At 58.5% G+C, this 12,397-nt stretch overlaps 1 protein-coding gene across 1 annotated transcript; it reads right to left on the bottom strand.

Annotated features, from left to right (window-relative positions):
- Positions 1-1,601: 1,601 nt before the first annotated feature.
- FKBP1A (FKBP prolyl isomerase 1A) lies at positions 1,602-10,724 on the bottom strand. Its single transcript, XM_021527350.3, has 5 exons — positions 10,573-10,724; positions 10,419-10,466; positions 4,478-4,590; positions 3,603-3,755; positions 1,602-2,630 (listed from the first exon to the last, which is right to left on the bottom strand). The coding sequence occupies exons 1-4, from the start codon at positions 10,694-10,696 to the stop codon at positions 3,627-3,629; spliced, it is 414 nt and encodes a 137-aa protein (XP_021383025.1). The 5' UTR covers positions 10,697-10,724; the 3' UTR covers positions 1,602-2,630; positions 3,603-3,626.
- Positions 10,725-12,397: the final 1,673 nt, after the last annotated feature.

Genomic DNA, 12,397 nt, shown 5'->3' with positions numbered 1-12,397 from the left:
GTGGCTCCTGCTGACACCTCGCTGCCCTGGCGCGTGGGGCTGACGCGGCCGTGACCGGGATCCCGTGTCCCACACCCTCCCAGCCGTCACCTGGGACACGTGCCAGGCGTGGGAGTCCCATGCTGCAGGTGGAGAAACTGAGCCGGCACCGAGCTCAGCATGGGGTGGCCGTGGCATCCTGCTGCCATGGGCCATCACCGTGTCACCTGGGGATCCAGCCCTGCAGCAGCCAGCGGTGACATTCTGCTGTCAGCACCGTGTCCCCAGGGGCTGGGCAGGGGGGTGCTGAGGGCACTTGGGCAGGCCTGGACCTGGTGGCACCAGCCCACATCTCCCCGGCACGGGGCCAGTCCCAGTGCGGAGCCGCAGCCAGGCCTGTCCCAGCTCCCTGTGCCTCCGCTCCGGCGTGCCAGGCCAGGAGGAAGTGTTTTATTTACTGCTGTTATTTTTAGCTGGATGGTGCCCAGCTGCCTTGACCAGCCCAGGACAAGAACAGCCTGAATGCCAACGGCAGAGAGAGTCCTACAGAGGAGATTGTTTCCTGGAGCCTGTTCATTTCCTGAAACCCTCATCCCCACAAAACCACGGCTGTAAGGACTCCCACCCCACCTGCACTCATGGATGCTTCAGGAGCTGTGCAGGGGCTGAGGGCCCAAGGGCAGGGGGCGTCCCTCAGCCTCCCCCCTGCCCTGGCTTAGCCCCAGCCAGAAGCCATCGCTGTCTGGCACTGGTTAATAATTAAAGCAAAAAGCTTTGCAGGAAGAGAAATGCAAACTGGCCTCAAGCTTCCACCCAGAAACAGCCACAGCAAAGGACAGAGCAGGGTGCTGGTGCCCCACAAGCTCCTGTCCTGCTTAGCTGAGCCACAATTCAAGGCAGTTCTAATTCCTGCACGGCCCTGTGCAAGTACCAATGGCTGAGCTGCTCCTGCCCCAGGGCACTGCTCCCTCCAGGACCCATTACACACAAACTTTGCTTGGCAGCTGGGACAGGCTGGTATTGATCATGGCTGTGTTATCAGTTGTGGCACACTGATCAAAGGTTGTCAGCAGAGGAGCCAGGCACTGGCCCATGGTGGTGCCTGAGCACATCCTACACACACAACACCCACAGCTGCAGCAGCAAAGCCCAAAGCAGGTGATGTGCTGTGCCCCACATGCCATGTCCAGCTTTCAAAAAGGACTGAAATAAATCCAGAAAGGTGCAAGGAAAGGCTTCCCTGAAGCTGCAAGGACCATGGGAACATGCATCCATGTATCCTTCATGCTTCCAGTCCAGGCTGAGTCACAGCCACAAGGGCATGAGGTTGTGAGGGCAACACTTAACAGGTTATGGTGAGGCAATGAATTATGCAAATACCAGCAGGCCACCATCACCTGTCCACAGAGCACAGGAGCCCCAGGCATCTTAATGTGCTCCCAGGGCCGAGCACCTGAGCCTCACACTAAGGCACAGCAGAACAACCCTGGCACTGCACCCAAAGCACCCCACAAGCCCAGAGCAGCACCCACAGCACCCCACACAGCACCCCCTGAGCCCAGCCCAGCCCCTGCTGTGCTGAGCGACAGACGGGCGAGGGAAGAACCTCCAGGACACAGGGCTGAGAAAAGCCAGCATCAAGCGTTTTTATTGCGATAATAAACTGGATACCTTTGTGCGGCGGAGAAGGAAGTGACCGGCGGGAATTTCTGTTACCAACGGACTGGGCAGGGCAGAGGGAGGGGCACAGGGGACAGCTATGCGTCCTGGGACACCAGGCAAGCAGCGATGACCAGCATCAGGTGGCAGGAGAGAATGGGCAGGTGTGCTCAGAGCAGGGACAATAGGGAGCTGATGGTTCCTTTCCACGGGGGAGGAGGAGGACAGAGTTTTTGTTGAGTTGAGCCCCCACCACCTCCCCTGCAGACAGCACCTTCCCTTTGTCCAGTTTTCCTTTTTCTTTAAAGAAAGCTCCATGCTATGGGATTTTCAGGGTGTGGCGGAGCTCTGGTGGAAACCCAACTCCCTAAATCCAAAAGTGGTCTGGAGGGGAAGGCAGGCCCACCATGAGATGGCAGGGTGAAGCAGGGGCAGAGCAGCCCTCCTTTCCCAGAGCAAACCCACAATACCCGCAGTGATGCTCCCTGGGGAGCAGGGAAAGGCCAGGCTCCCTCGCTGTCCCACTCCAGGCAAAATTCCTATAAACAATCCTAGTGCTACCTTGCTCTCTGCATCCCTTCAGCCTCGACAACCTCACTCTCCTATGGCTTTTGCAGCAGCAGCAATTTCTGGTTTGGAAACACCATACATCTGCACCAAAACTAGTAACTAACAGGATTCCTTTTCTTCAAATGACTCCTATCTAAGGTCAGCCCATCTGCGTGCTACTGGGAAAACGTAGTCTACACCTGGAACAAAAATAAGATTAAGAACTTGACCCAAAAAGAGTTGAGGTTTACGGTGTATAGTTTAAAAAGACATAAAAACACGATACAAGGAGGAAGAGTCAGACGCAAAGCTTAGTGACCAAAGGCATTCAATCAAGGTGTAAGGTTATACAATGAGTGTAGTGGACTATCAGGAAAAGCTCCGTACAAAGTCATGTGCACTCTTCTTGAAGCTGAGATTCTGGATTCCTCCATGTGCCAAACCTGTGTGGACAGAGGAGAGGCAGTGTGAGCTGGACAAAGACAAGCTGCCCAGGCACAATAGCCTCCACACAAACCACACAAGGTCCTCAGAGCAGCAGTCAAGCCTTGATTGCAGGGGGAGCACAGCCCCACTCTGCCCACACCATGGGGACCCCACACCCCAGAGCAGAGCCCCACAGAATCCCAGAATGGGCTAGGTTGGAAGGGACCTTAAAGACCCATCTTGTTTCAGCCTCCTGGCACAGGTAGGCACACTGTCCACTAGTCTAGCTGCTTCAAGCCCCATCCAACCTGGCTTTGGACACTTCCAGGGATGGGACAGCCTGTGCCAGGGCCCGTCCAGTCTCACAGGGAAGAATTTCTCCCTAATACTAATCTAACCTTGCCCTCTGTCACTGTGAAGCTGTTCTGCCTTGCCCTGTCACTTCAGGCCCTTGTGTGAAGTCCATCTCCAGGACTTCTTGGAGCTCCTTTAGGAGCCCCTTTATGCTCTGAAAGGTGCTCCAAGGTTTTCCCAGAGCCTTCTCTTCTCTAGGCTGAGCAACTCCAGCTCTCAGGCTGTCTCCACACCGTAAGTGCTCCAACCCTTGGGTCATAGTCACTGCCTCCTGCCCACACCATCAGCCCCTTGCTGGGACAGCATGAGTCAGGAGGGGGTGTGGCAACCGAGCCCCCTTGGCGCAGCAACAACACTCAGAACCCACGGCACAAAGAACTGGCACTGCAACACCTCCATGACATCAACCTGCTCTGCCAGGCTGGGAACTTTGCATGTAGCACTGTAGTGAGCAGAACCCCAGCTCACCAGATTCCCAAGAACAACTTTTACCCACAGAGATCTGCCCTGTTTTTCTCATATTCCCCATTACTGCCCACTCCCCCCTTGCCTCCATCCCACCTCACCACACAGTCCCAAGGTATACAGGGGCCCTGAGCTGTCCTCAGTCCCTGACAGAAATTGCTCCTCCTTACCCGAGGACAGGGTGCTGGGATGGGTCATTCCAATTTCATGAGCTCCACATCAAAAATTAGAGTGGCGTTTGGTGGGATGATCCCTGGGTGGCCAGTGGAGCCGTAGGCGTAATCTGGGGAGATGGTCATCTTTGCCCGCTGACCAACGCTCATCTGGGGCAGGGACAGAAACACAGGGATGTCAGGAGATGGGCACAACTGCCAGGTGAGTGACAGGGGAGGGACACACACACCTGTCCCCTCTGTTTTCCCTACACTGGGCAAGAGTACAGACTCGGGCTGCACAAACCAGAGGAACAGGCAGAATGTCAGAGGGAAAAGGTAGGCAGCATGGGCTGGAAAAGGAGCAGGGCTTGAGATGCTCTTCACACGAGGGAAGGCAAGGAATGCCAGGCCATTCCCTCCAGCCACCAGCATCCTTGCGCTTGCGTTGCCATCGTGGCACAGAGCGAGCAGTGTGACGCGGGCAGGAGCTGAAGCTGTGCTGTGCCCACAGCGTGGGATCACAGCCCGGAGCTGTGCTGTGCCCACCAGCCCTCCCTCCGCGTGGGCTCTGGAGCCCGGGAGGCCCGAGCGCTCCCGCCGTGCTCCTTCAGAGCTAACTCGGTGCAGAAATGTCACCGCTGAGTCACCGACGTGCCGTAGGTGTTGCTGGGGCCTGGCCCGGCTCCATTCCTGCCAGCTGGCAGGTGGCAATGCAGAAGGTGATATTCACACCCACACCTCCCAGCGCTGAGGAGGTGGAACAGGGGAATAAAATAAAAAAATAATAAAAGAGGGAATGAGCTGCATGCACACTGATTCCTGCCCACGCTGCAGCTCCCGGCACGGCACAGCCTGGCACGGGGAGCGCGAAGCGGGGGAGCTCCAGGCACCTGAGCGACTCCTTCCTCCCAGCCACGGATCACCTCCTGCTTGCCCATCACAAACTTGAACGGCTTGTTCCTGTCGCGGGAGGAATCAAACTTCTTCCCATCCTCCAGCATACCTGGGGAGAGAGAGGGAGATGGTGATGCAGGGACAGAGCCACGCGTGCTAACGTGAGATGCTGTGACCTGGCAGCCCGAGCAGGTGACAGTCACATGGCTCTGAGTCAAAGATGTGTCTCAGCTTGTCCTCCTTTTCCCTGGGAAACACCTGTACAGGACGGGAAACCCCTGCAGCATCACCCATTCCGGGGCAGGGAAGGATGACACTTTTTGGCCCAAAGAGAAGTGCTCCTCTGGGCCAGGACCAAGGACTGACAGGGGAGCAGATGGATGGGGGAAGAAAATCTTGCCCACCCTGCAGCACTACCAACAGCCATTTATCATCAGGCAGCAGGATCTGACCTTCCCAGCCCACCAGAAAACACACCTCTCACTCACCAGGCTTCTACCTTCAGGCAGCCAAAACACTGATGACACTCCAGTGCCCCATCTGGAGGCTGTGACTGGCTTCCAGCCCTGCCAGTGCCCAGCTGATCTAAGCCAAATCCCTCTGGACCCGGGAAAGATGACAGGGAGAGGCAGCACCGAGTGCTGGAAGCATGTGCCTGGGGCAGCCCTCATTCCCCAGCACGGGCTGAGCCAGGCTGATATCCCCAGAGCTAAATATAACTCCCCAACATCAGCTAAGGAGGAATTTCCTCCCCTCCCTTGCTCCCTGCCTGACCTTCTTGGGGAATCTTGGAGCTGGCACTGCCTTATAGGAGCAGTAACTCCACCAGTCAACTCCTGTAAGCTGCTACATTAACACAGCCAGTGCGCTGTACACTAAACCCTGCATGATAAGAGTAAAACTAAACTCTCTTCTGAAACACTTCTTCATTTCCCAAAACAGCCTGAAAATCCTGCTATCTTGACTGGAAACTGCTCTACAGTCTTGAAAAATCCAAACTTCCTGAGGATGACATGGGACAGATTGACTTCCTCTTGCCAGAGCATGTGTGCAAAGGAAAATGGGTCTGTGAAAAGGATGGGATGGGGGAGCTCAGCCCCTGCTTACACAGTGACCAGAGGGAATGGCACACAGGGACCAGCAGCCACAGGGATGGGAAATGTTGAATGGAAAGAAGGGAATGAGAAAAAATACATCACTTTTACAGGGGCAACAAGCACCAAGACCTGTGAGCTCCTCTCAGGGAGCAGAATGAAGTTTTTAATTTAACAGACAGCAAAAATCCCTTGTCCAGTGTGTTGAGCATCAGCTCAGTCGGTCACGCTGTAGTCCTGGACTTTGGAACAGTAAATCTGGAGTTCTCTCATTTCCTCCTTCCAGGATAAACCTCTTGTTGCTGAACCTGCTTCCAGCCTGTCTGGCACTGCTCCTCGCTCCCGTCCGCTGGCCTTCCTCCCGCCTGGCAGCAGGGACAGGGGCAGCCCATGCCGGCTGGCACCAACAGCGCTGCCTGGCTGCGGCCCCAGCTGACCCTGACTCGGCTCCAAGCCCTCCAGTGCAGCAATGGGCCAAGGAGGCTGAGGAGGGACAGAGAGGACAGCTCTCTGCCACCCTTCTCCCTGGACATCCACCAAGGAAAAACCCCAGGAACCACGCAGCATAACCGCCTGCTTGTCACAGCAAGCAGGGATGCTCCCAGGGCATCTGCAACCTGCAGAAGTGCATCTGGTTCAATGTCCTGGCCAGGGAATATAGAGGCATTAGCAGCAGTGCAGGAAATGCTGCCAACCTTGCACAGGAGTGGATGGCACTGCCTGACTCCACTGCCAGCTCACCTGTCCCTATCCAGCCTCAGGAAGTGTCTCAGAGCTGGCAGCTCCCTGGCTGCAGAAGAGAGGGATTGATGGACTATGCTGGTTGCAACAGCCTGAGGGATTGATCACTCAGCTCTCCTGATCCAGGATGGAGAAGGTCATATGTGGGAGCCTGGCCATGCTCCCCCATCATGCCAGTGGGGAAAACAAAGAGGCTCCAATCCTTCAGAAACTGCATCCTCATCTCAGGCACTTCCTCTGCCCGCAAGCCTCCTGGGAGATTTCTCCAGCCCTGGACAAGTATAAGCAACCATTTCCTCATCCCTGCCATCTCTGAGCAAGGAGATAACGAGATCTTAAAGCTATTATGGAGGAAAAGCATCCTCTGGCAAAAGCAGCTACCCCAGCAGAGCCCCAAGAGCAGCAGACAGTCCCTGGCACATCCCAGCTTATCCAAGCCACTGACAGGGCTCTGTGCTTGTCACCCCCAGTCCTGCAAGAAGGGCAGAGCTCACACAGGTGGATTATGGAGACTGACTTGCACTGGCAAGGAAGGAATTGAGCCCCCAGAGATCCCAGCTGGTCTATACAGACCCCAAGGGGTCTCAGGGAATCACAGTGAGGAAGAACAGAGAACCCTACAGCTGAGGCTGCAGCAGCCGTGGGATGTAGTGGGGGCTCTGGAGCACAGCCCCAGCCCGGCAGCGTGGCCCTGCCAGGTCTCTGCCACACTTGGCAGGCAGGAGCTGGGAGACGCCGGCTGCAGCGTGCGACTTGGCTCCGGGCCCCCCTGGGCGGGCAGAGGCGGCGGAGAGCAGAGCTGGAGCAGGCAGAGTCAGCCCTGGGACAAACCTGCCGGGTCGGGTTCTGCCGGGGCTGCGGAGCCCCGCCCGCACCCCCTCCATCCCCTCCTCGGTGCCGATCCTTGGCACAGCCATTGCCCAGGGGCTCGGGCACAGAGCCAGCCTCACAAGAAGGGGCAGGAAGAGACCAGAGCAGTGGGGCAGGCACCTCTGCTCCAGCTGGGACAGGATGGAAAACCCTTCCCAGAAGGCCTGGCATACCCAGCATGCTCCAAAACCCATGTTCAGGGCAGGGATACCTGGATGAGGTTCAATCCTGCCTCCACCAGCATTCCCCATCACTCAAGACCACTCTATTATCACCCACAGCTGGGTGGGGAGAGGGCTCTGCCCATCATTCTTGAGGAGTGGCAGCACAGAGGACCCCAGTGCAGGCAGGGAAGGGGGTGCAGGAGACGGTGCTGAGCTCCCACAGTCGCCACAACCCATGGACTGGCAGTCGCACGCCTTGTGAGGAAACACCTCCTGACCACAGGATGTTTCCTGAGCAGCAGGAGAGCATCGAGAGCAGCACCCAGAGCAGCACCACTGCCCCAGGGACTGTGCACAGGCGCTAGGGAGGACAGCAATCCCCTCACTGCTATCCTGCTGCAGAAAGGCAGTTTCCTCCAGTATCCATCTCTGCTCCAAGCCCGACTCCCTCAGAGGACCCCACATGCTGAGTGTGCTTTGCCACTCAGGCAAAGCCATTTGGCCAATCCATGTCAGACTTATTCCTGTCCTGGCATTCCCCAGAATGACTACAGCCCCCCATTTCCCCTCCTGAAGCGCAGTGGGGTGCCACAGTCTCCCCACACAGCTGGTTCCCCTGGCACCAGCACTGCAGGACCCCCAAATGCACAGCAGCTCCACTCTGCTCCCTGCTCTGACTCGGGGGCTTAGCTCTGTTGGCCCTCAATCCACATTGTCTCCCCACTGATTTACTCCCACACTCCATTCTATTCCATGCCAGCTGCTGCAAGCAAAGCAAAGTGCGCTGAACACACTGGGCACATCAGGGAACTTTATCCTTTAGTGCCTTTAAGAGCCCTGTGTAGTAGGTTTCACATCAAAGGCTCTTTTGTACACCCCATGGCACAAGCTCTCCACAAAAAGACTCAAGACCTGGAAGGAAGGAGGGGGAACAGGTTCAATTTCACCAGCTCCCCCCATACATTTCCATCTCTGCAACCCCAGCATAAGCAAGTGGCATCTCCAAGGAGGCTGCTCTTCTCTCCACCTCCTTCCTCTGCACTGCCCTCCTGCACCAGGGCTGTCTGTCCGTTCTGGGATGCTCTCAGCAGGGCCATGCCCCATGGAGCAGGAGCCTGGCCACAGGCAAAAGCACTGGCTGACCAAGGTGACTCCCCACAGTCCCTCCACCCTTGCATCACTGTTTTTTTCCCCAAATGGTTTTTACCCAAACCACAGTGCATCCACAACCCAGCACAGGGAGAGCTGCCTCCTGCATACCACAGGCTGGATCTCCCCAGCACTGGAGCAAAAGGCAGCTGGGGACGGAGCCAACGCGGGGCTCTGGAAGGAGTCCTGGAGCTCGGCACCTCCAGCACTGCACTCTGCCACCATCCCTGATGCTGCTCTGGGATCGGTGAGCGTTGCAACCGGGCCGGGAATCAAAGGTTTGTAAGGTTTCCCATGAACCAAGCCCCACTCCCATCTCCGGCAGAGCCGGCTGCAGGAACTGCACTGCCGACACAGGGAAATGGCATCAGGGCCTGGAGGTGTTTGATTCCTGCTGCCTGCCGAGGCAGTGGGGCAGGAGCTGCCTGCAGATGGAATGGGGGTGGGGATCAAGGACAAATGGAGACAACGATAACAATAAAATAAAATAAATTAGAGAACCTCTCCCAGGCGCAGCAGATCACTGCTGCTGGGGAGGGTCCATTGTGAACAAGGCACCACGTAGCACTTTGCCTGAAGCACCGTGACGTGGGGACAGGATGCTAGTGACCCCCAAACAGCTCTGCTGGGGTGGGGGACAGGGCTGGGGAGAGAAGCCAAGCTCCAGCAACGCCGCAGGAGGGGACAGCCGGCGCAGGGAGCTGGAGGGCTGGGAGTCAGAAGGGCTGGCAGGCGGCAGGACTGGCCCACCGGGAGCCACTTGACTGCCTGCCAGCCTCTCTTTGTTCTTCCACCGGCGGAGGAAACGGGGCGGCCGGGCAGACCAAGCTGCTTCCTCTCCCTGCTGATGAGGGAACGGGAAGGACGGGGGAGATGGAGGAGCAGCAGATGGATGGGCTGGATGCCCGCCGAGCCCTCCCAGCAGGCTGGGCTCCGTTCTGCAGAGAGGGGCAACCCCAGCCCCCCAAGGGGAGCAAGGGGAGGCGGAAAATGCTGGGGCAGGAAGGCAAATTGGTTATTAGCAAAAACAGTCATAAATGAGTCCTTAACTCGTTTTTACCATGCTGCCAATGAGCCAACTACGTACAAAAGCCAGCCCAGGGGAAAAAGAGCCCCCAGAGTGGTCCCTAAAGAATTTTTGGGGTCCTAAGGTTGGTTTCTTTACCCCCCACAGCTCGCAGAAGGCTGCTGGAGGACATGACCCTCCCTGGCTTTGGGGCAGCCCCTCATCAAAGCACTACCCCGACCACTCAACAGCGCCCTGGTTACCGCACCGGGGCCCCCCAAAAAACCCCAGGATGCGGGTCTGGGGCGGCCCCACGGGTACCCCTGGTGTCACCCTACAAGGGAGAAGAACTGGGGCAGGACTGGGGAGGAGACTGCACTCGTGCAGGGAGCTGTGGCAGGAGGGACCCCGCTCTGAAGAAGCAGACCCCAAAGCTCCCGGGGGACGACGCGTGGAGCCCATGAGGTCTCCGGGCCCGGCCGCCCCACAGCCCACGGGTCTCAGCTGCCGTGGGACCGCCAGGGCTGCACCCGGGGTGCCCCCGCCTGCGCCCCCGGGTCCCTTCTGGGCCGTTCCCCGGTACACCCGCAGAAAGAAAGCTGGATACGGGTGGGGAAGGCCCCTTCATTGAAAGGGCTGCGGGAAAGACGGCGACAACGGGGCCTCCCCACGGCCACGGGGCATCGCCAGGACCTCCATCCCCCTGCCGGGGCTCATCCGCGCCCCCCCGGGAAAGGCCCTCGTGGCGGCCCGGACCCCGCTCCTCCCCACGGAGCGCCGCGGCCGCCCGAGCTGCCGCGCCCGGGGTCCCTGCAGGCAGCCGGGGCGGGGGGGCCGGCAGGCCCCGCTCCGCCGGTGTCCGGGCCGGTCCGGCCCCGCCGCCCCTCCGCTCCCGGGCTCGCCCCGCACTCACCCGTGTAGTGCACCACGCAGGTCTGGCCGCGCTTGGGGAACGTCCGCCCTGCGGGGAGACACGCACCATCACCCCGCGGCACCGGGACCCGCACCGGGACCCGCGGGGAGGGCAGGCAGGAGGGGTGGGGGGGAGCGGGCTCGCCGCGGCTCACCGTCGCCGGGGGCGATGGTCTCCACATGCACGCCCATGCCGGTGCCGGTGCCGCTCGCACCCGCAGCGCCCGCAGCCCGACGGAGGAGGGGCCGCGTGTGCGCAGCCGCGGCGGCCACCGCCATAGAGCCCGCCCGTCACTTCCACAGAGCCCGCCCGGCCGCCCACAGAGCCCGCCCGGCGGGGCCGCCCTGGCCGCCGCCATCTTCCGCCCCCCCGCGCCGCCGCCATCTCGGCCCCGCGCGGTTGCCGGGGGAACGCGGGCCCGGCCATGAGGGAGCCGCAGGGCGCTTTGCCCCTTTATCGCCATTTCCAGCACAGCCGCGGGGTGCGTGGCCCGCCACAGGATCGATGAGGTTGGAAAAGGCCTCTGAGATCAGCGAGTTCAACCTGTGACCCAACACCACCATGTCAACCGAAGCAGGGCACTGAGCGCCACGTCCAGGCTTTCTTGTCCTCCTCCAGGGATGCTGACTCCATCGCTCTGGGCAGCCCATTCCAAAGTCTAATCACCCTTCTTGTGAAGGAATTTCACCTAATGTCCAACCTAAACCTCCCCTGGTACTTCTTAAGACCATGTTCTCTCGTCCTGTCCTTTGTTCTGCTGAGCTGGACGCAGTCAGGGCGGCAGTGGTGACCAAGGCTCCTTGGGAACGCCAGCGCAAAGGCCAGCAGCAGCATCCTGGCAAAGGCCAGCAGCATTGTCCTGGCAAAGGCCAGCAGCAGCGTCCTGGCAAAGGCCAACAGCATTGTCCTGGCAAAGGCCAGCAGCATTGTCCTGGCAAAGGCCAGCAGCATTGTCCTGGCAAAGGCCAACAGCATTGTCCTGGCAAAGGCCAACAGCAGCATCCTGGCAAAGGCCAGCAGCAGTGTCCTGGCAAAGGCCAACAGCATTGTCCTGGCAAAGGCCAACAGCAGCATCCTGGCAAAGGCCAGCAGCAGTGTCCTGGCAAAGGCCAGCAGCATTGTCCTGGCAAAGGCAGCAGCATCCTGGCAAAGGCCAGCAGCAGTGTCCTGGCAAAGGCCAGCAGCATTATCCTGGCTTGTGCCCTCCGCAGTGTGACCAGCCGGACCAGGGCAGTGCCCGGCCCCCTGCTCGGCACTGCTGGGGCACCTCCAGTCCTGGCATCACTTCTGGGCCCTTCACTTCAAGAAGGACATTGAGGGCTGGATTATGTCCAGAATAGGGAATGGAGCTGGGGAAGGGGCTGGAGCACCAGAGAGGCTGATGGAGCTGGGGGAGCTCAGCCTGGAGGAAAGGAGGCTCAGGGGGGACCTTCTCACCCTCACAGCGCCCTGACAGGAGGGTGCAGCCATTGGGGGTCAGGCTCTGCTCCCAGGGAACAAGGGACAGGACAAGAAAAAATGCTTCAAGTTGTGCCAGAGGAGGTTTAGGTTGGATATTGAGGAAAATTTGTTGAAAAGGATGATCAGACACTGGCACAGGCTGTGCGTGGCAGTGGAGTCATAATCCCTGAAGGAATTTAAAAGACATGTGGATGTGGCACTTAGGGATGTTGTTTAGTGGTGGCCTTGGTCATGCTGGGACTTGATCTTAAATGTCTATTCCAACTGTAATGATTCTGTGATTAATGCTGCTTCCCACTGTGCAGATGGAGGTCAGTGCTGGCCCCGCATTGCTGGGACAGGCTCAGCAGAAGATATACAGGTTTGAACAATCCCACACTCAAAAGGACTTTTTTCTGGTACAGCAGCAACTATTTTCTTTTTTGGTCAAAAAAAGAATCACTCCAGGCACAGGATTTTTGCCTCAAAGTGTCCTATTTCTTTACTTCAAGGAGGTGAACTTGAGCCTCCACAAGGGA

This window comes from Lonchura striata, chromosome 17 (genome assembly GCF_046129695.1).
Source record: "Lonchura striata isolate bLonStr1 chromosome 17, bLonStr1.mat, whole genome shotgun sequence".
In the NCBI taxonomy this organism is placed as follows: Eukaryota; Metazoa; Chordata; class Aves; order Passeriformes; family Estrildidae; genus Lonchura; species Lonchura striata.
The sequence above is the reverse complement of the archived record's forward strand: the minus strand, read 5'-3'. Positions and strand labels throughout refer to the sequence as shown.

Coding starts and splice junctions, on each gene's coding strand:
- FKBP1A (XM_021527350.3), bottom strand. CDS start 10,696: ATGGCGGTGGCCGCCGCGGCTGCGCACACGCGGCCCCTCCTCCGTCGG. Junction 4,591..10,418: donor CTGCGTGGTGCACTACACGG/GTGAGTGCGGGG, acceptor CTCTCTCCCCAG/GTATGCTGGAGGATGGGAAG. Junction 3,756..4,477: donor GGGAGGAAGGAGTCGCTCAG/GTGCCTGGAGCT, acceptor TCCCTGCCCCAG/ATGAGCGTTGGTCAGCGGGC.